The sequence below is a fragment of the Mesoplodon mirus genome, assembly GCF_964341445.2.
Source record: "Mesoplodon mirus genome assembly, chromosome: 11".
Taxonomy (NCBI): domain Eukaryota; kingdom Metazoa; phylum Chordata; class Mammalia; order Artiodactyla; family Ziphiidae; genus Mesoplodon; species Mesoplodon mirus.
Window position 1 is genome coordinate 60,640,583 of NC_138987.1, and position 25,154 is coordinate 60,665,736.

A 25,154-nucleotide genomic window follows, 5' to 3' on the forward strand; every position below is an offset into this window, starting at 1 on the left:
AACTGTCGACATGATGCTTTTAACCCTAAATAACTTTACTGTGTACTGTATTTCCTAAAAAGAACATTATTTTATATATTGATAGTAAGATTATGAAAATCAGGAAATTAACATTGATGTAATACTATATTTACAAACCTTTTTTCCAATTTTTCCAACTGTCCCAATAATCTCCTTTATCAAAAGAACATTCAAGATTATGCTGAATTACGTTATGCACTGAATTGTCAAGCTTCTTTAATCGTTTAACTGAACAAGTTACTAAATCTTTTTTGTCTTTCATCAATTTGACATTTTTAAGAATACACACCAGGTATATGAGAATGTCTCTCAATTTGGATTTGTCTGATGCTTCCTCATTATTAAATTCAGGTTTCATTTTGGGCAAAAATACCAAGGAAGTGGCATTGTGTTCTCAATGCATCATATCAGGAGCACATAATGTTGATTTGTACTGTTCCTGGTGATACTAACTTTGACCCTTTGGTTAAGTGCTGTCTGTCAGCTTTCTCTACTGTAAGAGTTATTATTTTTTCCTTTGTAATTAGTATAAATGTTGTAGGGGAGATTCTTTAAGTGTGTGTACACCTGAAAGATTTTTAAGAAATTGACATGATCAGCTTTCTGTTTTAGACTGGCAGATTCTGGTAGCTGTATAGATAGGGGGTAGGGAAGATTAGAGAAAGTGAGACCTTTGTAGGAGTTTATTGTAAAAATTCACATTAAGGAAAAGTATAAAGGCTCAAACCAAGACATTTCTGAGAAGGAATCAGGAATCAAGCAGTCCAGTGGTTGGGACTCTGTGCTTCTACTGAGGGGGGACCCGGGTTCAATCCCTGGTCGGGGAACTAGGATCCCACAAGCCAGGCAACGTGGCCAAAAAATAATAATAATAATAATAATAACATAAACAAATAAAAATTTAAAAAGAAGGAATCTGAATCTATATTGGTTCAGGAAGTAATAAAAAGATGACTCTTTTGTTTCTGCCTTGGATAAGTAGTGAATTCTTATTTACCGATATAAGAATTAAAAAAAAAAAAAAGATCTGGATGGGGTAAAAAAATAATGATCCTAGTTTTAGACATGTAGAGTTTGAGATTCCAAGTAGAAATCCTGAAGGTAGTAGCTGATAGGTTTTCAGAGGCCACACAGGGAAAGTATACAGAATGAAAACAGAAAATGAGGGTTGGTCTGAAGACTACAGAACCCTGGGGAGCACTGACTCTTTGCTTTATTTTTTAGTTTTTCTTTTTTCACAAGTATATATGACTATATTTTCATTTAAAAAATATACAGCCTCTGGGGATTTCCCTGGTGGCGCAGTGGTTAAGAATCCGCCTGCCAATGCAGGGAACACGGGTTTGAGCCCTGGTCCAGGAAGATCCCACATGCCGCGGAGCAACTAAGCCTGTGAGCCACAACTACTGAGCCTGCGCTCTAGGGCCCGCGAGTCACAACTGCTGAAGCCCGCACACCTAGAGCCCGTGCTCTGCAACAAGAGAAGCCACTGCAATGAGAAGCCCGCGCACCACAACGAAGAGTAGCCCCCGCTCACCACAACTAGAGAAAGCTCACGAGCAGCAACGAAGACCCAAGGCAGCCAAAAATAAATAAATAAATCTATATTTAAAAAAAAAAAGAATATAGCCTCTCTTCCCACCTTCCTCTCCCCATCCATTGCTTGGTGAACATTCTTTCAATTGCCTTTCTTTGCTATACAGATTCTTTTTTCGGCTGTGCTGCACTGCATGGGGGATCTTAGTTCCCCAGGGATCGAACCCGCGCCCCCTACAGTGGAAGCATGGAGTCCTAACCACTGGACCTCCAGGGAAGTTCCACATATTCACGTATGAGTAAGACAGATAAGGTTCTTTCTCTCATGTAGTTCATATTCTAGTGGTAAGGATTTCCAATCCACCAGTCTAAGCCTTGATTACAACATATTCTGCCATTACCCTCTCATGACTGAAGTTTGCCTGATTGCCAATTTCTCCCCTGAAACAAATCATGTTGCAATTAACACCCCTTTTAACAAGATTTTTTGGAGCACGAGAACAAATCTCTCTCCTAGGACAGGTTCCACTGAGAGGTGGAATTGCTGCACTGAATGGTGTGCCTGCTATTTGTTTTCCTAGACACTTCCATACGATACTCTGGAAAGGCCTTTTCAATTTACACTGCCAACAATAGTGCATGAGAATACTTTATCAGTGACATTGAAAAAGGGGGACAAAAAGGAGCCTGCAAAAAAGACTGGGAAAGATTGGCCAGAGAGGAGAGAAAATCCTGGAGAGAAGATGGTCACAAAAGTTAAGGGAGTTGGGGTGTAGGGAGGGGGAGGGAAAGGGGAATGCTTGTTTCATGAGTGGAGTTTCAGCTTGGCAAGATGAAAAAGTTCCAGAGATCTGTTTCACAACAATGTGAATATACTTAACATTACTGAACTATATACTCAAAAATGGTTAAGGTGGTAAATTTTATGTTATGTGTTTTTTACCACACACACAAACACACACACACACACACACACCAAAGCTAAGGAAGTGGAATGCTTAGAGGGAAAAGAAGTGTCAAAAACTGCAAACACAAGTCAGATTAAAAAAAGCAAAAACTGCCAGGATGTGGGACTGTGGACACCACAGCAGAAGGCGGTTCCATGGAGTTGGGTGGCGAGCAGTTTCAGTGAGGCATTGGGAGTGGAAGACAGACTGCAGGGGCTCACAGTGAACAGGTGAGACAGAGAGATGGGGACTGAAGACAACCCTGTTGAAAGCTTGATTTCCAAGGAAGGAAAAGAGAGAGAACCAGCTAGAGGAGCACTGGAGGCTGAGGAAGTGGGTTGTGAAGGGGTGTTTTTCCTTATGATGAGAAAGGCTTGAGGATGTTTATGTACTGAGAGGAAAGCACTAGTGAAGAAGGACAAGTAAAGATGGGAGAGAATCTGGTCACTGGGGAAAAGGTAGGAAGGAGATCTGGAACTATGTTAAACAGGAAGAGAGACACACTTAAAGCAGGAAAAAAGAAAGGATGGTACCAAAAGAGGTCCAGATAGTTTTTCAAAAATCACACCCGTAAACTTTAAAAAATCAGATAATCACTTATTCATTAAAGTGAACAGTGAAGGTATAGTTATGCTTAATTATGGTAATGTAAGCCCATCTGATGGAATATATAGCCTATCTATTTTTAAATGATGCTTATGAGGAATATACAGTAACATGATACAATAATAGATGAAAAAAGTAGGACACAAATTTGAATACAGATCTGTTTAAAAACGTATATATTGGGCTTCCCTGGTGGTGCAGTGGTTGAGAGTCCGCCTGCCGATGCAGGGGACGCGGGTTCATGCCCCGGTCCGGGAAGATCCCACATGCAGAGGAGCGGCTGTGCCTGTGAGCCATGGCCGCTGAGCCTGCGCGTCCGGAGCCTGTGCTCCGCAATGGGAGAGGCCACAGCAGTGAGAGGCCCGCGTACCGCAAAAAAAAAAACAAAAACAAACAAACAAACAAAAATATATATATATTTATAAATAATCCATGTACAAAGAGACCAGAAAGAATTATCAAAATAACAATTGTTTTATTTAGGTGTAGGACTAAGAATAATGTTTTTCTTCTATTTTTAACTATCAAACGTTTTATTGAGCATACTTTTTTTTGTCATAATTGAACTTTAAACAGTCTTCCAGGGCTTCCCTGGTGGTGCAGTGGTTGAGAGTCCGCCTGCCGATGCAGGGGACACGGGTTCGTGCCCCAGTCCGGGAAGATCCCACATGCCGCAGAGCAGCTGGGCCCGTGAGCCATGGCCGCTGAGCCTGCGCGTCCGGAGCCTGTGCTCCGCAACGGGAGAGGCCACAATAGTGAGAGGCCTGCGTACCGCAAAAAAAAAATAAAATAAAAATAAACAGTCTTCCACAAATATGGAAAAATATTTTTTTTAATTTAGAAATTACTTAAGAGTAAAAAGTATAGGAATGCTTTTACTTTTGAAGTTCAGGAATAAAAGATGACAGAATTTGATCACACCCAGAAGTTTTCCCTATTGACTTGATTCAGACAGTCTTATTTTTGCATTGAGAGTTAAAATGGACCATAAGAGACCATCTGGTTTGACATCCCAGGGCTGGAATCCTCTCCACAGTACCCAACAGTCACCCTGTGCTTTGACAGTCCAGGGAAAGGTCAAGATAGGGTGGAGCAGGAGCACAGATGAGAAATATCTAGCCTAAACTCAAATGTCCCATGGCATTCTAGAATGCCTACGTCCCTCTAAAACAGGGTACCCGGAGCTTCACCTGTGGACTGACCAATATGAACACAATGGGACTATTACCACCTTTCCTCTCTACTTCAATTAATGCAACCTGACACTGGTTAGTGCTATTCTGGATGATAGCTACCGCCACTCTCATAGTCGAGACAAACACACAGAGTTGGGATGAAAGGAAGGCCCAAGAGAAAGAGTCAAGAATAGGTGCTACCTGAGACAGCCTCTACATGATAGCAAAACTATCACCAAATATCCATAATTCACCTATTGAACTGCTAACTTTACAGTATCTACCTCAAATAAACAAATTGTAATCTGGTTTCTCTACAATAGCTATTAAATCAATCAGAGGAAAAAAAAATTATTGCTGCCTTAAAATGAACCAGGTATGAAGTCTTCCAAGATACACTGCTAAGAGAAAAAAACTACGGTATATAATAGCATATGTAAATGTGCCACCATGATGTGCCACATAAATGTGCCAAAAATAATATGTATGTGACTATGCTTTCATATGCATGGAACTCTCCACAAGGATACATAGGAAACTGCCAACAGTGGTTGCTTCTGAGGAAGGGTCATTAAGGAACAGGAACAGGGAGAAAATTTTAATTTCCTCAGTTATCCCTTTGTACCTTCGAAAAAGATTTTCTCTGTGTGTACTCAATATTCAAATAAAGAAATAAATTTATAATTATCCTAAATTGTGAAAGTATCAATATTAAATTAAATCAAAAAACATGATCAAAATACTCAATGTCACATATACTATGTATGTCATTTATGTCATATAACATATACAACATACACATATAACATGTAATATACTATAGCAAGGTCTGGAAAAAATGTACTCTTGCAAGAAAAAGTTAATCAAAGTGAATCATAACAAAAAACCAACGTCCTAAAAAAGTATATTTTTTACCTTTTACCTAGCAATCCTAATTCCAGTAACTTAGCCTAAGGAAATAATTACACAAGTGTACAAAACAATATACTAGGTTGTTTATCTAAACATTGTTTATAATAGCAAAAAAAAAAAAATCAGAAATGACACAAATATCCAGTATAATTCCTTACAGCCATAAAATGGGATACAATGTAGCATTAATATAACTTAGATATATTTGTTTTTATTAGTATTTATTTAGATTATTTAAATTTATTCATTATTTATATATAAGTAAAATAACATTTATACATATTATATATACTATAGTGCCATGTTTGTTAAAAAATTTTATGTGTGTACACACTTATATTGGAGAGCATCTAGGAGGATATATATTAGAGAAGCTGTCTCTAAGTGTACAATTTTAGTACTTTTATTTTATTTATTTATTTATATTTTTGCGGTACGCGGGCCTCTCACTGTTGTGGCCTCTCCCGTTGCGGAGCACAGGCTCCGGACGCGCAGGCTGAGGCCATGGCTCACGGGCCTAGCCACTCCGCGGCATGTGGGATCTTCCCGGAGAGGGGCACAAACCCGTGTCCCCTGCGACGGCAGGCGGACTCTCAACCACTGCGCCACCAGGGAAACCGCAGTATTTTATTTTTAATTTTTATTTTTAATTTTTATTTTTTTCTCCATACTTTTAAAAAATTGAAGTATAGTTGATGTTCAATATTATATAAATGACAGGTGTATAATAAAGTGATTCACAATTTTTAAAGGTTCTACTCCATTTAGAGTTATAATAATATATTGGCTATATTCCCCGTGTTATCAGTACTTTAATTTCACTCATAGTTTTGTTTTTGTTTTTTTTTTAATTTTATTTATTTATTTTTGGCTGCATTGGGTCTTCATTGCTGTGCACAGGTTTTCTCTAGGTGTGGTCAGCAGGGGCTATTCTTTGTTGCAGAGCGCGGGCACGGGCTCTAGGCACTTGGGCTTCAGTAGCTGTGGCGCACGGGCTTAGCTGCTCTGCGGCATGTGGGATCTTCCTGCACCGGGGCTTGAACCCGTGTCCCCTGCATTGGCAGGCAGGTGTTCTTTTTTTTTAATTTTTTTTTTTTTTACATCTTTATTGGAGTATAATTGCTTTACAATGGTGTGTTAGTTTCTGCTTTATAACAAGGTGAATCAGTTATACATATACATATGTTCCCATATCTCTTCCCTCTTGGGTCTCCCTCCCTCCCACCCTCCCTATCCCACCCCTCCAGGCAGTCACAAAGCACCAAGCGGATCTCCCTGTGCTATGCAGCTGCTTCTCACTAGCTATCTACCTTACGTTTGGTAGTGTACATATGTCCATGACTCTCTCTCGCTTTATCACAGCTTACCCTTCCCCCTCCCCATATCCTCAAGTCCATTCTCTAGTAGGTCTGTGTCTTTATTCCCGTCTTACCCCTAGATTCTTCATGACATTTTTTTTTCCTTAAATTCCATATATATGTGTTAGCATACGGTATTTGTCTTTCTCTTTCTGACTTACTTCACTCTGTATGACAGACTCTAGGTCTATCCACCTCATTACAAATAGCTCAATTTCGTTGGCAGGCAGGTTTTTAACCACTGTGCCACCAGGGAAATCCCTCACAGTTTTGCTTTCTTAGTTTTTCCTTCTCTTTTATTTTTTTTTAAACAGGGATCATGTTTTACTTATACAATTAAATGATAATTAAATCAATATTTATTATCTCTATATGCTAGCCACAATTCTAAGCATTTCTCGTATATTAACTCAACTAATTATTAAAATAACTCTATGAGTTACTCTGTGAGGTCGGCATTACCATGATCCACATTTTACAGATGAGAAACAGATGCACAAAGGTTAAAAAGCTTCTCCAAAATCATACAGCTAACAGGTGGTGGAGACAGATTCCAACCCTGGCAGACTGGCCCCAGAGCTCAAGCCTTTAACTGCAATGCTAAACTGCCTCTCAAACTGAAAAATGCAAGTTGCAAAAATTGTATGGTCCCATTTTGTAAGGTATGGTCCCATTTTTATAAAAACTTTTTTTTAAAGTGGTATATGTAGTGTACACATTTTAAAAATCTAGATGCTGAGATTATACTTTTTTTTTTTTTTTTTTTTTTTGCGGTACGCGGGCCTCTCACTGTTGTGGCCTCTCCCGTTGCGGAGCACAGGCTCCGGACGCGCAGGCTCAGCGGCCATGGCTCACGGGCCCAGCCGCTCCGCGGCATGTGGGATCTTCCCGGACTGGGGCACGAACCTGTGTCCCCTGCATCGGCAGGCGGACTCTCAACCACTGCGCCACCAGGGAAGCCCTGAGATTATACTTTTGATCTATGTTATATATTTCTGCAAGATTTAATTATTTTTAAAAATCAGTTACTTTAGAGCAAGGGGCAAAAGTTAAAACAATACCCTTTTCTCCCTTGTTGCTATGGGGCAATGCAGAAAGCAGGCTGAGAGCCTGTATTGTGCTTCACTGTGCTTTCATTTTATAACAGTGCTAACAATGTTATCTTAAGGGGGAATACAAATTCTGAAGAGTTATCATAACAGGGTCTCAGGGGATCCTACCTCGCCAAAAGAAACAGCAGAGAACTTCCCCAAAGAAACAGCCTCAGTTGGTGCAGAGATGGCCAGAGGGTGTGGGAAGCCACCAGCCAGGCTTAGGAGTTGCAAAGTTCCTACCATAAAGTCAAGGTTTACAAAACTCTGCAAAGATGCTGGGTATTGTTCTTTCTAAATAGAAACCTCCACTTTATCTGCTTGGAGATGCTCCTGTTTTATCTACCCTCCTATAACTATATCCTTTCAGAGGTGTGGCCTCGAGAATTAAGGGGAAATTTAGATTTCGATTCTGATTAGGGCATTTCCTATTTGTCATCTATGGGAAACAAATGTTGAAGTGGTTATACACAACCTTGGAATCTAGCTCCTTGCCTCATCTTGTCTTGCCCCTAAGTAGACAGTCAAGCTGACAGGCTAGGCTCCTTGACTATTCCTTCTACTCTCGGGGACTCTCAACACTGCTGTAGGGCTGTCACTGGGGTGCGTTATCATTTCAAGGGGGATGCAGTACAAGAACTCAACCACTCACTGCCCTAGGGACAGAAGCCTTAATAAAACTGAAACCACGGGGACCTCAAGAGTCATAGCCAGTGACCACATCCACTGGAAGCACAGTTTCCTAGATCTTCTCCTTGAGTTATGGAATAGGAAAAGGCCTTGGAAGGTTTTACTCAAGTTGGGGAGCTGAACTAAAGTAGCACTGAGGTGTCCCTTTAGACTTAAAGGAGTTCTGCCAACTTCCTTGATTTGAACATCCTGAACCCAAATTGAAAACTGCATTCCCAACAGGCCAGAACCAAACCAGGTAATTATGTTGCTATACTTCCTCACTGTTACACTGGGATGTCTCTCTATATTCCTGGTCAGCATTAATTTTAAAAATGCGAGAACTTTATTAGACCCCCTCCTATACCCTTTTAACTTACTGTTGCATTTGTTTTCACTGTTCTACCCCTAGAGAGAGCTAGGAATTCAAATCAGATTGTTTCTGGGCTTCCCTGGTGGTAGAGTGGTTAAGAATACGCCTGCCAATGCAGGCGACACAGGTTCCAGCCCTGGTCCGGGAAGATCCCACATGCCGCGGAGCAACTAAGCCCATGTGCCACAACTACTGAGCCTGCGCTCTAGAGCCCACAAGCCACAACTATTGAGCCCGCATGGCACAACTACTGAAGCCCGTGCGCCTAGAGCCCGTGCTCCACAACAAGAGAAGCCACCGCAATGAGAAGCCCGTGCACTGCAACGAAGAGTAGCCCCCACTCGCTGCAGCTAGAGAAAGCCCACGTGCTGCAACAAAGACCCAATGCAGCCAAAAATAAATAAATAAAATAAATTAAAAAAAAAAAAACACAAACACAAAACAAACAGATTGTTTCTAATGGAACCTGAACATTTATCCTCCCTTATTCAGGGTTTCTTGAACCCATGTACAGGTGTACAAACCATGCACATTCACACACACACACACACACACGCACACACACGAAGAGAAACATTACAGCAACCACTCCAACCCGTTTTAGAGTAACTGGGCATGCTGTCACCAATTCGTGGCAAAAGCATACAGGTAAAAGCCAAGTATATGTGCTATAGTCTTCTAATTCTCTCTCCTCCGTGCCCTAAATACAGCAAAGGTGCAGAGGGCTGAGGATTCAGCCCAATTACTACAAATCACCAGACACATAGGAAAAGGGCCCCATAACCTGCCCCAGTGTAATGAAATAGGTGACTCCTAGGAACTTCACCCTAGTGAAGAAAGTAGCTGGTGGAGGGTGTCTCACGGGTGTCCCTAAAACATTTCATCTTATCTCCCTGTCTCCCAATAAAGAAACAGATCTGGAAAAAAAGAAAACTGAGTTGAGAATCTAGAAACCTGAGTCCTAGTTCTAGCTATATTACCGACCAATGTGTAACCTTGGGTAAGTTACTTAACCTCTCTGGGCCTCAGTTCCCTCTACTCCACATAAAATGAAACATCCGAAACTACATAAATTCTACATAAGTACAAGAATAGGCTAAATTAGGGGATAATTATATTACAAAAGGTGCCCTGGCTTTATGAGAGCAAAGTCTGGCCTTGCTCTCTTTTGGCAACTCTCTTCATTTTCTAAGTGAAAAAAGTGGTCTTTTTCATTTAAGCAGTAGAATCCTTAGAGTGAAGTTACTCCCCCTCTTAGAGAACTGAGCTCTTAGGAGCTCAGATTCCTCATTGCCTCTAAAGTTCCATTTAATTCCAGAATGCTGTGATCCAGACTAGATTTAGCACAGGAGATTTTTTAAGTTAGGCTTCTTCAGCACGTTTTAATTGGTTCAATTTAAAAAAGAATCCAGAGGGCACACAATTCTTCCAGAACTCCCAACTAACAACTCTCACACCTAAAGTGAGGCTTACCGGCCTCAAAGACCAGCAAGGACCTCCCCCTTGGTCACCAGCACCAAGCACTATTTGTGTGGTTACCCCAAACCTCATCTTCATCCTATATACACAGCCCCCTTGCCAGTACAGACATGTAAAAGAAACGGAAAACGCAATCCTTGTCCTCAAACTAAGGTGCAGGCTTGAGCCCAATGGCTGAGTACACAGGATATAAAACACATAAAAAGAGTAAAATTTACTAAGCAATTTACCAACAAACAAAAGTTAATAGTTCATGTAAGACATAAGTATGTAAAGAAGAACAGATTGATGTGGGTTAATCACAGAAAGTTTTATGCATAAAAGAGTTTTGAGAATCAGGTTTTCAAGAGCAGAAGGAACCCAAATTGGCAGAGAAGAGGGTTCTAGCCCAGAATGGGATTCTGAATCAAGGCTCTTTACCTTCCAAGTGTTGGGGGCAGGTTCCCTGTTCACAAGGCTCCAACCCCCTGATGCTTCCACTCAGTGCCACTCAGGAGACGTTCCCAGTAACCCATCTTGTTGGCTATTCTCCGACTGAGTCTTCCTTCCTAGGGACAAGCTCCATTGCCAAGGGGATGGATGTGATGTCACAATCAGGAGCACTCTATTAATAGGAACAAGGAAGAAAAAGGTGAGTCAGGAGAACTACCTGCACTTGGCAGTGAAACTAGACAGACTGGGATCTGGTGGTTGGTTGAGGAGGACGAGACAACTCCACTAAGAACTACAGGTTTCAAGGCTAGGCATCCAGGCTACCCTCTAAGGAGTGAGATCATCAGCTAAGGAATCACACACGCGGACCAGGTGATTCAAACGTAGCTGAGAGGGGGAGAGAAATGGACAAGAAGAAAGGTAGCGAAGCAGAGCTGTTTGAGATAGAAAGAGGTTCTTTTATTCAGTGCATACAACGAAAAGTAATGTCAATGAGTCTAAATCTGTGGCTATACAATGCAGAGAGCCATGACAGCTTACACGCACAGTATGCTGCTTTAATGTTTCCAGAGTGCTTTCACATAAATTATTTCATATAAAAAGAATTCTGTCCTACTCTCCACTTGGAAAATACTGTTCCAGAAGAAGATGCTCAAGAATGTTGGTACAGGTGCAATTCTACTTCCAAGTCCAGAAATATTCCTGAGGGGATCAGGCTTTAAAAAAAAAAATGAAGAGGCAGTGAATCAGGAAATTATTCTAGGGTAGGAAACTGGAAAGAGTAGAGGTAGCAGTATGATTAAGCTGACCAGACTCTCATTACTAAAAGGATGAAACTAAGTAGAGGGAGACAAGGCTTCAGAAGCAGAATAGAAACTATTCAAATTCCTTTCCTCACCTTCACATCTATCAATGTTAACGGCTACGTTAGAAAGGATGACGATTTTTAGTCATAAAACAGAGACCATTTCATCCTGAGTCTGGTATACTATACGTGCTCATTAGTTTACTATGTTCATCAGCCATAACACATTAGTGTGGTATTTTAAAACTAATCAGAAGATAAAAGTGCAAGGCCAGATCCACTTTCTCTTCCCTGTAGTTGGAGGTGGGGGGAAGTTGATCTGTCTCTCCCGTCCATAATACAGAGGAGGGTATAATGCTTCTTCCATTTTGACAACAGCAACAGCCTGGCACAAGCACCTGCACCTGCACCTCCAGAAATGCTTCCAGGGGCTTCCCTGGTGGCGCAGTGGTTGAGAGTCCGCCTGCCGATGCAGGGCACACGGGTTCGTGCCCCGGTCCGGGAAGATCCCACATGCAGCGGAGCGGCTGGGCCCGTGAGCCATGGCCGCTGAGCCTGCGCGTCCAGAGCCTGTGCTCCGCGACGGGAGAAGCCACAGCAGTGAGAGGCCCGCGTACCGCAAAAAAAAAAAAAAAAAAAAAAAAAAAAGAAATGCTTCCAGGAGCCAGTGCTGTTGGCTATGTTCAGTCTTCCAGTGACAAGTTTCAGACTCAGAAAGCAAACAGTTATCTAGCCTGGGAAAACCAATCCTCCTTCACTGCTCCCTTGACCAGAACAAAACAGGATTTTTCAACTGAGAGGAGGACCAGGAGTCAGGAGACTTGGGTTCTGGTCTCAGCTCTACCAACTGTATGACTTTTAACAAGCCATGTATCCCTTCTGTAATTTTCTATTTCTTCACCTGTCAAGTAGGGAAAATGATAACTGCCTTATCTACCTTACATATTGTCCAGGAAAATCAAATGACATAATAAATGTGAAAGCATACTGAATACCGCTATTCATAGGTAAGGTATTTGTAGTAAAAGACTGCAAAATAAATTTAGAGTACTGAGGACCCATGAGGAAATGCTTGAAAGAAGCCTGTTCTTTCTTTCCCATTACTGGGAACCAGGCACAGCCACAAAGTCGGCTGGACACACAGGGCAGTAACATTATTGCATCACTCAGATTCCCTACCATTCCTATCTGGGGACAACTATCAGACTGCAACATTATCAGCTTCTTGCTCTATTGTCAGACTAAAACCACCTGTATAGGAAGGGATTAGACTATCACTACCACAGCCCAGCCCCCAAGAACAGTGATTCAGTGGTCTCTAACAGCCACACTTGCTACTACGTAGAATGAAGTCAGTTTCTGAATGGAGATGTCTGTCAGGCCCTCAGGCAAAACACCCTCACCCCTCTCAGCTTTCTGCTCCTTCTCCGGCCCCCTCCTTCCCAATCCTCAATTTCCTCTGCGTTCTGGTTTGGAGAAGGCTTTCCGGTGTGTGAAGTGTGTGAAGAGGGACTGGCAATCCAGGGCAGGGATGTAAGGAATGTGAGATTCCTTCATGGAGGGGTGGGAGGGAGAGGGGTAAGGAATGGAGGAGGAAGACAAGGCTGTCAAAGACAAGGCATGGGAGAGGAGCCAAGCTATAGCGCTTCGAGGGCGGGGGTTCAGGTTCCGCCGCCCCTGCCCACACTGACCCCCAGTATGTTCCCTGCCTCCCCTTCCGGCCCGTCAATCATTGCCCATTTAAACACCACGTTGTTCCCCCAATTCGCCCCACCCCCGTCCTCCAGCCAGCCCAGGCCCCCTCCCGCACTTCTTAAGGCTCCCCCACTCCAATGGACCTCCCCAACAACCCACCCATCAGCGCCCCTTTATCACCTCTAGACTCCTCCCTATTACTGCTCCCTTCCTCCATTTTTCATCTTTACTCCCATCTCTCCTCCTGACCTCCAATAGCTCGAACCCCCACCCCAACCCCCCTGGGACCTTGCCCCCTCCCCTCCCACACCCTCTTTTAGGTGGGAGCTCGCGCAGGCGCCGTACGCACCGCCCTGGAAGCGGTCTGGACTCTCCGTACCCAGGCCTGGCTGGAGCTGAGGCCGCAGCGGCCAAGGGATAGCCCGGGTGCCGGGTCCCAGGCTTTCCTGGGAGGGGAAGGGGAAGGGGAAGAAGACGAGAGATGGTTCCGACCACTCTTCGCGGTGTGGGACGGATCCCTTGCCCCGCCCACCGCTGCTGCGCAACCTGGCGGAAGCTCGTCACCAAACTCCGCCTCTTTGTTTAACTCAGCCCCGAACTAGAAGCCACAAGCGGCCAACGAGGAGAGTGGAAGGCTAGCCAGGCCTCCGCTCTAGACCGGAAGTCTTTATGGTCCCAGCGAGAACTAGATAGCCATTTGGGAGGGAGAGCTCTATGTTCTTCCCAGCGTGAGCGTCAGCGGCAGAGCTGGAGGCCGACTCTCCCGGAGCGCGAGACTTCGCTTTGGAGGGGTGCACGTGTTCGTGCCCTAAAGCTGATGCGGTTTGCTGCGAGATCGTCTCTAGGAGGCTGGCCTGCAGTGACCTGCCGTCTCCCCGGTCCCTCTCCCGTTTCCAGAGCCGTGGTCAGCATCCCGGAGCCTCCCGATCTTATGACTCATGGTCATGGGAGTGGATATGTAGTCAACAAGGCGACCACGGGGTGGGGAATGGGGGAGTGTCTGACCGGACAACTTTGATCTAGGGTTGCCCGCCTCTCTCCCAGTCGCACTCCTGACGTCTTTAAGTCGGCCTTCCAAACACTTGTACAGTTCCCTGAAACACCTAAGGGGAGAGGAGGGAGATAAAATGTCCCTCTTCCCGGGTTGTGGTTTGATTTCCTTAGGGTACAGCACCATGGCTGGGGGTGTGGGCGGGAGAGAACTTGAGCTCCGAGGAAAGTCAAGGTGGAGCCTAAAGCCCTCTAGGAGAAGGTAAGGGATTGATGAAGCAAACCAAGGCATTACAATTACATGGCCTCTTAGGCTAATCTGATAGTAAGCAGTATTTGGTATGGATATCCGCTAAGCAAATGGTAATGCACATGTACGTATATTGTTTATATATAATTGGTCTATAGGCAACATTACAGAGCTAGCTGCCTTTTGTTGACTATGTAACAAGTCTCAAAGGGAACTAAAGGTTCGGGCCTCTTCAGTCTCTGAGGGGACCCTGAGATCTAGTGAGATAAGTGCATTAGGAACAGGTAGGTGCCTTTCAAACTGTGAGAGTCTAATGCAAATGTTGCTTTCGGTGCCCCAGATTCCATGACTTCCAAAGGGGGAGGGGGTGAGTCGGCCTGTTGTCTGTCTCTACTGTGAGTGCTGCGTTTTCCAGAGATCTTGACCAAGCTGGATAGTGCATTAAAGTCGAGGACCCCAAATCAGGAATAAAGATGAGAGTTAAAGCAGTTGGAGAAGAGGAGGAAACTGCCTGCTGTGTGCTAGACACAGCTTGTTATATAACTTCGTTTTCTCGTCTGCAAAATGGGATCACATACTGAAGAACTGTCAAGAAAAGAAGTGATGAGCCGGGTTTCATACTTTTGTCCGCCGGATTCCAAAAACCTTTGGTCCTTTTTCCACTGGGTCACGTCTAGGAGAAACAAATCTTAGTGCATTCTCCTAGTCAAGTGGAGGAAAATTGGTACCTGAGACGCCCCCTGGTGGTCTACGTGTTTTCTTGCGCAGCCAACCCTTTCCCGGGCTCCTTTAATACCTTAAATCCCACCCGCTTCGCGGCGCGTTAATCTCGGATCGCGATTGGCCGGGTGGGGACTGGAGGCGGGACGCCGGTGGTGGGGGGGGGCCGGGGCGGTGCTGATTGGCTGGAGGAGGCCCGCCGGGGGAAACTTCCGGGAATGTTCGCTCTCCAGCGTTCCATTGGTCCACATCCGGCGGCGGCGGGGCGTTTGGCTCCCCCTGCGGGCGGCTCAGTGGCGTGCACTGTACGGCGGGCTGGCTGGGTGGGTAGTGGGCTGCGGGTCGGGGAGAGGATGCCCCGAGTCCCCGGTTGTCCAGATGAGGGTTCGGGAGGGTTTGGCGAGTGAGATTCCATTCCTTGGCTCCGCACCAGGTTCCCTGCCCCCGTCTCCATCGGCTTCCCTACTTCGGGGCTTGATACTGAAAGAGCATCCCGGGAGGGGGGCTTCCAGCCCAGAAGCAGTCTATCCAGAGACCCCCCGAATTCTGATCTTGAAGTTGGAAGCCCCTGGGGAAGTTCGTTTCTACCGTTTTAGAAGAGTTAGAGGGTTTGAGGCTGCCTGACCCCAGCCTAGTGTGATAGGTAGGCCTTGCGAAGTGGACATGGGGGCAAAGGCTCCAAGCGTTGAGCCTTCGTCCCCTTTTCCCCCTTCTAGTGGGGTGCTGAGGCTCGGGCAGCATGACGACGGAGACCTTCGTGAAGGATATCAAGCCCGGGCTCAAGAACCTGAACCTCATCTTCATTGTGCTGGAGACAGGTGGCTCTGCTGGCGCGGTGGGCCCCCTGCGCGCATTCTCGGGGTTGGGGGCCAGGAGGGGGGAAACATCACCTCCGTTCTTAACTTGCACCCGGCATGGCAGGGCGCACCACAGGACTGCTCACGCCCAGTCTCTCTCCTCGCCCCCACCCGGAGAGTTGCAGTGTAGGGTAGATGGATGGAACTCTTGCCAGATCCAAGCCTCCAGTGCCTCTTGGGCCTCTTCCCACTCAGGGCCCTCTCCATGGTGCTGGGCCCTCCCTCACCTGCCCCAGGGATTTGACTTTGCCCTGTTTGTACACCTTTTTCCTCACTCCACCAATATCTAGACCTCATCCCTCTGATCACCACCACCCCCATTTATTTGACCATCCACCCCCCAACCCCATTGTTCTGTTCCCTCCAGGCCGAGTGACCAAGACAAAGGACGGGCACGAGGTTCGGACCTGCAAAGTGGCAGACAAAACTGGCAGCATCAATATCTCCGTCTGGGACGACGTGGGCAACCTGATCCAGCCTGGGGATATTATCCGGCTCACCAAAGGGTAAGCCATCAGGTGACTTCTGGCTATTCAAGGGCAGTAACGGGGCGGGGGGGGATTAACAGTCCCTGTAACTCTGAATCCTGCTTTTTGTGACCCCACAGGTACGCTTCAGTGTTCAAAGGTTGTCTGACATTGTACACTGGCCGTGGGGGTGATCTTCAGAAGATTGGAGAGTAAGTGCTGTCTTGGAGCTGGGGATGTAGAAGCACCAGGCCAAGGAGAGAAGTTTGAGGTTTGCAAGGAGACAGCATAAGGGTGTGCATTCCCTGTCCTGTACCTGGACCTTTCTGAGGTTTCCAGAGTAGCCCAGAGGTTGGGCCTGAGGCTTTGCCACTTTCTCCCCTTGCAGATTCTGTATGGTTTATTCTGAGGTTCCTAACTTCAGTGAGCCAAATCCAGAATACAGCGCCCAGCAGGCACCCAACAAGACGGTGAGTCCCATGGCTGTGCTGTGCGGAAGGAGGGCAGGTCAGGCCAAGAAGCACGGTAGGGAGTGAGGTCTGAATGTGTCATTTGTGCCTTCAGGTGCAGAACGACAGCAGCCCTACGGCTCCCCAGCCTACCGCCGGACCCCCTGCCACTTCTCCAGGTAAACCTCTTCCTTCCATCCACTGGTCCTCCTAGTTCTAATCTCCCCAGCCTGGAAAGATGCATTGCCCTCATCCCTTTTCCAAATCTCTCTTCTCAGTTCTTTTGCAGGTCCCTGGGGTGAAAAGATTTGGCGCCATGTTTCTATCACTGATAGAGCTCCCTTTTGCCACTGCCACTCAAAGGCAAAAATGAGAGCAGTTTCTCCACAAAGACTGCCCTCTTTCATTCTAGCTTGTTCCTCTCTGCTTCTTCTCTGGCAGAACCTTGCTTTTTTTCCCCTTGCCTATTTTGATTATCAGTTCTGATACACTGTTACTTACAGGACTCAGCATGGAATCCACACTGCACAACTTTAAGCACTAAATAGTTCCCCTTTAGGGTTGCCACTTTCTTGAAAACTAAAGGCCCTGCTTCTAGGCCTTGGCCCTCAGGATTATGGTTCTTCCAACTCAGAAGCCCCTGCTTTTGGTCTCTTGAGGAATTTGGCTTACTGCAGGTCATCAGCTTTTGATTAGAATCACTCACCAACATCATTTCCTTCGTCTCCTGGCTTCTCCTTAGGAACCTGGTTTTTATTGCTCTTTTCTTCTTCTGGGTCATCTCGCAGCTGACCCTACCACTCCTGGGTGTTTGTCTCTCTCTTGCCTCTGATCCATGCCTTACTTTTCTCCCTGTGACACTAGGCTTCAGGCTTCCTCTGCCCTTCCTCAGTCTGTGTCTGCATCCCCAGTTACCATGGTTTCCAAAATTGTCTGTGTCAGAACCACTTAGGGTCACGGTGTTTTTTAGAAACACCGTGAAATGACAACATTTAATTCCACCACAAAAAAGTAGCGTCCATGTTTTCAACTGAAAATATGACTATTACGTATTCTCAGGTCTCCATAACTCCATAATTTATAAAAATATTTTAAATAAGGTACACTTAAGCCTGTTTGTCCCTAATATTCATTTGCCAGATGTTTATTCGCTTTGTCATCTGCTAACAGGTACAGAAGGTTTAAAAAAAAACATGTGGCATAAAAATGATGACTTTCTACATACTCCTCATTTTTTCTGTGAATTAAGGAAAGGGCTTTATTCTTCCATTTTGGCTGCAGATATCTTAGTCTGATGGAGCAGAAGGATTCAGCAGGGATATGGTTAGGGTTCATGACGCCCTATGTATGTGAGAGGCAGGCCTCTGCCTTCATTTAACAAGCATTTATAGATGAGGAATGCCAAAGAAAAAACATAGCACTTGCCTTGAGGAGCTTGCAGTCCATGAAGGAAATAGTCCCACAGACAGCAGTTGTAACACACTGTGGTAAGTGTGGTGATAATGATTTGCACAGCTAAGGTAGTTCAAGGAAACCATCAAACACTGAAAATATACACAAAAATGTTGTCTATTATTTTGGGGGCGTGAGAGTATGTATAATAGTTTTTTTGCTTACTCTGTGAGAGTATGTATAGTAGTTTTTTTGCTTATTCTTATTTCTATTTTCCCAAGTGAACATGTATCATTGTGATACAAACCACCACACTTTTTTCTTTCTTTCTTTCTTTTAAGATCCTTCTTACATTTTGAGATAGAAACTTCAGGCCCTTCCTTTTCCAATGCTTCTCCAGTCTTACAGTCACTTTTGGTCAAGGGATCTTATGTCGGTGGTCCTTGAGCCTAGAACTAAACAGCTAATTCTAGATCTGACTCCTAATGATACAGAGGTGGATAAAAGAGAAAAAAAAATATCGGGAATTCCCCACAGTCCAGTGGTCAGGACTCCACACTTTCACGGCCGAGGGCCCAGGTTCAATCTCTGGTTTGGGGAACTAAGATCTTAAAAGCTGTGTGGCGCAGCCGAAAAAAAAAACAATTACAAAAAAAAGAAAGAAAAAATATCATACGACAGTTCATGTAGCAACTGCCAAAATGATGATTGCATCTTCTCTGGGGCCCCATTCCTACAACTCACATTCTTTGCACTTGGTCCCACAGCATCAATGTGCAGTTGTGCTTGGTGGAGACTGTGCTGCCTGCTGAGGTTGGAGGGAGGCCTTGGGGATGCATGCCTGCCTACCTTAGTTCTCTAATTCCGGTTTTTCTTCCCCTTCTCCCACAACTAGCCTCTGAGAGCCAGAACGGGAATGGACTGAGCACCCCACCAGGTCCTGGTGGTGGCCCACACCCCCCTCACACTCCCCCCCACCCCCCCACCCCCCGAATTACCCGAAGCCAGCCCAACCACACGCCTGCCGGCCCTCCTGGCCCCTCCAGCAGCCCTGTCAGTAATGGCAAAGAAACCCGGAGGAGCAGCAAGAGATAGCAAGACATTCTTCCTCCCTGCCACCAGCCACAACCCAGGTTTCTGCTAGAGAACACAGCTTTCTACTGGGCTGCTGGCTTTGGGGGGCAGGGGGTGTGTAGGAGTATTTTAGCCACTAAACTTCACTGGAGGGGTGGTGAGCAGTGGCCTTATCCACCCTCAGCCCATAGTCCCCTCCTTGTCAGCTGAAGCGGCCTGTCCCCTGGGAGTCCGGGCCCGCTGCCTCCCCTCTTTCCTCTTTAGAAACGACGGTTACAGTCTGTTTCTTGGGTGTGTGATGTGGAAGTTTAATTGAATCCCTCCTTCCTAATAAATGTTACCACTCTGTACTGGACTCCTTTGCTCTTTGTGGGAAAATGGAGAGGTCGGCAGCTGGGCATTTGGGAGAGTGGGGTGTCCCTAGGAGGTGGAGGGGAGATAGGTTACAGGCAAGGCCTGGGCAAAGGAGGCCTGCCCCTTTAAGGTAGTGCCCCTCCCCTGCCCCCTCCCTGCCGGTGACCCTTGTCCGCCAGCCTGCCTACCCCCCACAGCTGGAGCCAAGAAGACTGTGTCCCCCTTCCTCTGGGCGTCCTTCCTGTTTCCTGCTGTCAGGTAACGCTGACCTCGACCCCCTGGACCAGTCACCCCAGTCAGACTGTGCTCCCCAACCTTAAGCCAGGTCAGACATCTGAGGAGGCCCAGATACTCTTTTTCTCTTCCCACCAGAGCGTCCCCTCTTGTGGTCATAGATTCCCAGAGTTCTGGCTCTTACTCTTCTGGGATGAGGAAGTGCTAAAAACAATTTCTTCCCCATGCATCTGGGGTTGCCACTTATCTGCCTCTTTACCCTCCTCTCCAGCTTAGGGACACCTGGGTCCAACTTTCCCAGGGAATGTGGGGATGGGGGTTGGAGATGAATGAAGCCCGATGCCATATGTAAGGTAGGTGAGGTGGGAGTATAGGCAGGGAGAGGCTAAGACGGTACCACCTGGGTTGGGGTGTAAATTATTTAGAAGAAAAGCCCAGGCCCTGGTTCTCCTTGGCCATGTGGCTTTTCCAGGGGCAGAGGGTGGCCCCTCCCTACTCAGGGGCCCAGCCAAGACTGACCTTTGACCCCCACCCCAGAGACCAGTGAACCATTAACTCCTCTCTGATGTAAGCCTTCCCACACTGGCACCTCCCTGGCCCCACCCTCAGGCAGGTGGGCTAGGAGGGGGGCTTGTCCATCCCAGCCCTCTATCTGACATGGCCTCCGATCTACCCGGGCAGCTGGAGGCTGAGCCTGGCTCCCCTCCACGACCCAGGAACCTCTAAGTGTCCACGGCGAGGCCTCATGGGGACCTGAGGTGACGGCTCTCACACTGCCAGTGGGGGTGAGGCCCTGGGGATTGAGGGGGGATAGAGAGGTGGGGTGAGGTTGAGGGGTGGGGTCTGGGGGATAGGGGAGGGACAGTGACAGGTCAGCTCTGGATCAGGTGAGGGGAGTGTTCTGGTTCAGGGAAGGTGCTCTAGGAACTGGGAAGCAAGAGGCTGCTCAGAAGGAGGCAGTGGGGAGGAAGGAAAGAGGCTGCCGCTGCAGCATTCGAGGAGGGGGTGGTGTGAGGGGTGCAGGCTCCCCAGGCCCTGGGCTGGACAGCAGGGCAGGAACCCCAGCCCCTCCTCCTTGTTCTTCCAGGGCACGGTCCTCAGGATGTTCCTGGGGGAGTAGAAGCCGGAACCAGAGCCTCTAACCCTGTCCCCCCAATAATGGGGCCCCCAGTGAGTCATCTGCTGGCTGGCCTGTGTGTGTGGGTGGCCTTGGGCTGGGTAGGGGGCTCAGCCCCCTACCTGGGCCCGGCTGAGCAGGAGCAGAACCATTACCTGGCCCAGCTGTTTGGCCTGTATGGGGAGAATGGGACGCTGACTGCAGGGGGCCTAGCGAGGCTTCTCCACAGCCTGGGGCTAGGCCGAGTTCAGGCCCTCCACCTGGGACACCACGGGCCTCCAGCTGGGCCTCCAGCTGGTCGGGCTACACCCCCAGCTGGAGACAATTCCACGCACAGGTATTAACCCCTCTCCCCGCCCCAAAACGTCACACCCCAGCTCTTCTCAGTACTTGGATCAGTCCCCTCTGTCTCTGGCTTCCTAAAATCAGATTCCTGGAATTACCGATTTTTCAGAACCTGACTCGTTATATCCTTTCAAGGCCCCTTTCTGAGAGAACACGAGTAAGTCTGACTTTGCTATCCATCCACTCTAGGCCCCAGGACCCCGAGCTGAGTGTGGACGTCTGGGCAGGGCTGCCTCTGCACCCGTCTGGGCGGGGTGACCTGGAGGAGACCGAGGCCCCAGCACCACCCCATGGGCCAGCCCCATCGGGCCTGGGCCTCTTTCACAGGCTTCTGCTGCTGGACCATTCACTGGCTGACCATCTGAATGAGGATGTGAGTCTGATGATCTGTAGCGAGGGGAAAGGAGCCATGGGATTTAGATGGCCTGAAATGTTTAAAAAGTCAGTCATTTAAAATGGTTACTTAGAAAAAAATCCAGGTGTGATCTTAGGGTATGTTATTCCAGTAGTGAAATATGTCCCCTCTGGACTCAGAGTAGATAAACCCATACCCCAAGCTCCAAGACTTGGTTTAGGGGCCACACTTGGCAAAGCAGAGAATTCAGAGAAGCAGCCCAGGGTAGCCTCTGGGGCTGGTTATCTGGAGAATGCGGCCTGCAGGCGGTAGATGGCTGTCTTCATCCAGAAAGTTGGTGAACTGGTTCCATGTACACCAGAGGGCAGCCAAAGCCAACCTGAAACAGGCCTGGTGAGGTGAGCACCCCATCCCAGGAAGCATTCAAGCCAAGGCTGGTTGAACAAGTGACAGGGCTGCTGAGAGGACGGTTGGATGGCATTTTAGGTTCTTTTCCCTTCTAAGATTCTGCAGTGGAGGGCTCTAGTTGTCCAACCAATTCCATCACCAAATCAATGAGATGTCAGGGGCTTGGGAGGGAGGGAGATGATGGCGATGTTCACTAGCGCCCAGTCTGTACTGAACTGAATATTTGCATTGGTTTGAATATTCACTAATAATTAACACACACTTGGTTATACCTAACTGTCCCGAGTCCCTGATGCACCTGCCAGTGTGGGCAAAGGGGACCCTGGGAGAGACCCAGGAGCCCATGCAATGGAAGGGCGGACATTAAAGGTCCGAGTCACAGTTCTCAGCAATTCCCCAATGTGTGACCTCCAACTCCACTTCCCTAGTGTCTGAATGGCTCCCAGCTGCTGGTCAATTTTGGCTTGAGCCCTGCTGCTCCTCTGACCCCTCATCAGTTTGCTCTGCTGTGTCCAGCCCTGCTTTATCAGATTGACAGCCGTGTCTGCATCCGGGCCCCAGCTCCAACCCCCCAACGGGATCTGCTATCTGGTCAGTGGGGGAGAGCAAGTGGTGGGGCACCTGAATCCTGTAGGGAGTGGGGCCCAAGCCAAGGAAGGGGGTTCGTTGGGGTCCCTCCTCCCCTTGCAGCATTTCCTTTAAGGCCTCCCTTTCAGCCATGCCTAACTTCAGCCCCTGATTCTCCCCAGCCCTGGTTCATAGTGCCCTGGCAGTCCTGCTGCTCAGCCTGCCTGCTCCCCTCTCCTTGCTGCTGCTGCGGCTCCTGGGACCTCATCTGTTGCAGCCCCTGCTGGGCTTTCTGGGGGCCCTGGCCGTGGGCACTCTTTGTGGGGACGCCCTGCTACACCTGCTGCCACATGTACGTGAAGCCCCTTTCCTGTCCCCCTGCCCCAGGGGTGGAGAGCCTCCATGGAGCCAGTGTGTTCCCAGTCATAGGACATCCTCTCTCCCACCCCAGCTTCAGCCCACAGCTGCCTTCTAGTAGAGCGCATGAGTGAAGGCTCACCACCTCTCTCCGCCATCTCAGGAGGGGGATGCTGTCGGGTGCAGGGGCTTCCAGAGTCTGCCCTGACCGCCTCTCTGTCAGGCGCAAGGAGGGCAGCATGCTGGACCTGGTGGGCAGCCAGAGGAGGACCTGGGACCAGGACTGTCGGTGCTTGGCGGTCTCTTTCTTCTCTTCGTCCTGGAGAACATGCTAGGGCTTTTGCGGCGCCGAGGGCTCAAGCCAGTGAGTGACACCCTTTTGTCCTCTTCCTGCCGAGAACAGAGCCCTAGCCAACAACTGGCCACTCAAGCCAGGAGGTGAGGGGCCAAGTGCGCTCCTGGCTCTGACGTTTGCCTGACTGGGCAGGACCTGACAGCTAACAGGGAGTGGGTTGGGGCTCCTCAGCATAGACCCAGGACTTCCGGCCCAACGGCCTCCTCTCCTGAGTTCAAGTCAACAAGAAACAAGAGAGGTGCCAGCCTGGGAAGAGAGCAGAGGCCAGAGAACATCCCCAAGTGGCAGAGGGGGGACCAGGCGTTCACTTTCCCTGCCGGCAGCCTGGCCGCTCCTCAGCCCCCAGCTCTGCTGCCCCCTCCCTCAGGAGGGACACCCTCTGCCATTTCAGAGATGCTGCCGGCGAAAAAGCAAGGATCTCAGAACTCCAAACCTGGACCCGGAGGATGGCAGTGGGATGGCGCTTCGTCCCCTGCAGGCAGTTCCAGGTGACCGGAGGAGGACATGAAGAGCGGGCGCTGGCTCTCAGCTCTCACTCGCAGCCACCGACACTGCTCTTTTCCTCCTTCCCACAGAGCCAGGGGCTCAGGGCCAGAGGGAGCAGGACAGCCAGCCCCCAGCAGTCCTGGCCCCACCTGGGTGCCAAGGCCACAGTCATGGATGTCAGGGTGGCGGTGGCACCAATATCACGTGGATGGTCCTCCTGGGGGATGGTCTGCACAACCTCACTGATGGGCTGGCCATAGGTGTGAGGTGGGGAGGGAGGGAGGGAGAGGGTAGGCCTCCTAGTTACTGGATGGGGCAGGGAGAGAGCTACCAGGAAGCGGAGGGGGGCGGGACGGGGAATGGGAGGATCACAGAGGGAATGCAGGCCCCAGCCTCCTCTGGGGAGAGCTTTCTTCCAGACTGACCACCTCCCATCCTGCCCACCCAGGCGCTGCCTTCTCTGATGGCTTCTCCAGTGGCCTCAGCACCACCGTAGCAGTCTTCTGCCACGAGCTGCCCCATGAACTGGGTAGGAATGGCAGGAGTGGAGTGGGGTCGACTCCAGAAAGGAGAGACCTCCAAGGGGTGGAACTCGGAGGCTGGCGGTGACATGGGTGAGGGGCAGCCCTGGCGTACTCCCTCCTACCCTGTCCTCTCTCCCCACAGGTGACTTCGCGATGCTGCTCCAGGCAGGGCTGCCCTTCCGGCGGCTGCTGCTGCTGAGCCTGGTGTCTGGAGCCCTGGGACTAGGGGGTGCAGCCCTGGGGGTGGGGCTCAGTTTGGGCCCTGTCCCCCTCACTCCCTGGGTGTTTGGGGTCACTGCCGGGGTCTTCCTCTACGTGGCCCTTGTGGACATGGTGAGGTGTGGGGTAGTGCGGAGAAACCAAGGGAAGTGGGGTGGGTGTAGAGGAGAGGGAAGTATCAGTCCCTCTGCTTCCCCCTGTGGCCCCCCAGAAGGGTGGCTGGACTATGTCTGAGAAACAGGGGTGTGGAAGAGCTTGGGTGGGGGAGAGCTGCTGACATCTCCCTCTCCTGTTTTAGGAGCAGAGACAGGGCCAGGATCCTGATGTTGCTCTTTTCTTTCAGCTACCAGCCCTGCTTCGTCCACCTGGGCCCCTCCCTACGCTCAATGTGCTACTGCAAGGGCTGGGGCTGCTGCTGGGGGGTGGCCTCATGCTCACCATAGCCCTGCTGGAGGAGCAGCTGTGGCCTCTGGTCTCTGATGGCTGATGGGGGCCAGTGGAAAGGCGTCCAGGTTGCCCTTCCTTCCCCCCAACC

General features: G+C 48.4%; 3 protein-coding genes across 10 annotated transcripts in view; 2 read left to right on the forward strand and 1 right to left on the reverse strand.

Moving 5' to 3' along the window:
• The window catches only part of RNF41 (ring finger protein 41), a 28,694-nt gene extending 15,075 nt beyond the window's left edge, over positions 1-13,619 (reverse strand). Inside the window, exons 1-2 of one of the 2 annotated variants that reach the window (XM_082635224.1) lie at positions 13,479-13,619; positions 10,588-10,771 (exon numbers count right to left, since the gene is read on the reverse strand). The gene's annotated coding sequence lies outside the window, so the exon portion shown is untranslated. Of the gene's footprint in view, positions 1-10,587; positions 10,772-13,448 lie in introns of both variants that reach the window. The other variant, XM_082635223.1, reaches the window with a different exon arrangement.
• Positions 13,620-13,797: 178 nt separating this feature from the next.
• Positions 13,798-19,645, forward strand: NABP2 (nucleic acid binding protein 2). 6 transcript variants are annotated; one of them, XM_082635227.1, is made up of 7 exons: positions 13,798-14,003; positions 15,776-15,877; positions 16,284-16,422; positions 16,524-16,595; positions 16,772-16,853; positions 16,948-17,011; positions 19,120-19,645. In XM_082635227.1, exons 2-7 carry the CDS (start codon positions 15,799-15,801, stop codon positions 19,317-19,319), a joined length of 636 nt encoding a protein of 211 aa, XP_082491353.1. In that variant the 5' UTR covers positions 13,798-14,003; positions 15,776-15,798; the 3' UTR covers positions 19,320-19,645. The 6 variants fall into 6 exon arrangements, with proteins under 6 accessions (XP_082491353.1, XP_082491355.1, XP_082491354.1 ...); XM_082635229.1 differs by lacking the exon at positions 13,798-14,003 and adding an exon at positions 14,097-14,351; XM_082635228.1 differs by lacking the exon at positions 13,798-14,003 and adding an exon at positions 15,280-15,364.
• Positions 19,646-20,523: 878 nt separating this feature from the next.
• On the forward strand, positions 20,524-25,123 carry SLC39A5 (solute carrier family 39 member 5). 2 transcript variants are annotated; one of them, XM_082635762.1, is made up of 11 exons: positions 20,524-20,671; positions 20,974-21,340; positions 21,538-21,721; positions 22,540-22,702; positions 22,861-23,030; positions 23,259-23,399; positions 23,782-23,878; positions 23,966-24,136; positions 24,325-24,405; positions 24,543-24,733; positions 24,963-25,123. In XM_082635762.1, the coding sequence occupies exons 2-11, from the start codon at positions 21,045-21,047 to the stop codon at positions 25,104-25,106; spliced, it is 1,638 nt and encodes a 545-aa protein (XP_082491888.1). In that variant the 5' UTR covers positions 20,524-20,671; positions 20,974-21,044; the 3' UTR covers positions 25,107-25,123. The 2 variants fall into 2 exon arrangements, with proteins under 2 accessions (XP_082491888.1, XP_082491889.1); XM_082635763.1 differs by having other exon boundaries at positions 23,966-24,103.
• Positions 25,124-25,154: the final 31 nt, after the last annotated feature.

Coding starts and splice junctions, on each gene's coding strand:
- NABP2 (XM_082635227.1), top strand. CDS start 15,799: ATGACGACGGAGACCTTCGTGAAGGATATCAAGCCCGGGCTCAAGAAC. Junction 16,423..16,523: donor ATTATCCGGCTCACCAAAGG/GTAAGCCATCAG, acceptor GTGACCCCACAG/GTACGCTTCAGTGTTCAAAG. Junction 17,012..19,119: donor ACCCCCTGCCACTTCTCCAG/GTAAACCTCTTC, acceptor TCCCACAACTAG/CCTCTGAGAGCCAGAACGGG.
- SLC39A5 (XM_082635762.1), top strand. CDS start 21,045: ATGGGGCCCCCAGTGAGTCATCTGCTGGCTGGCCTGTGTGTGTGGGTG. Junction 21,341..21,537: donor GGAGACAATTCCACGCACAG/GTATTAACCCCT, acceptor CATCCACTCTAG/GCCCCAGGACCCCGAGCTGA. Junction 24,734..24,962: donor ACGTGGCCCTTGTGGACATG/GTGAGGTGTGGG, acceptor CTTTTCTTTCAG/CTACCAGCCCTGCTTCGTCC.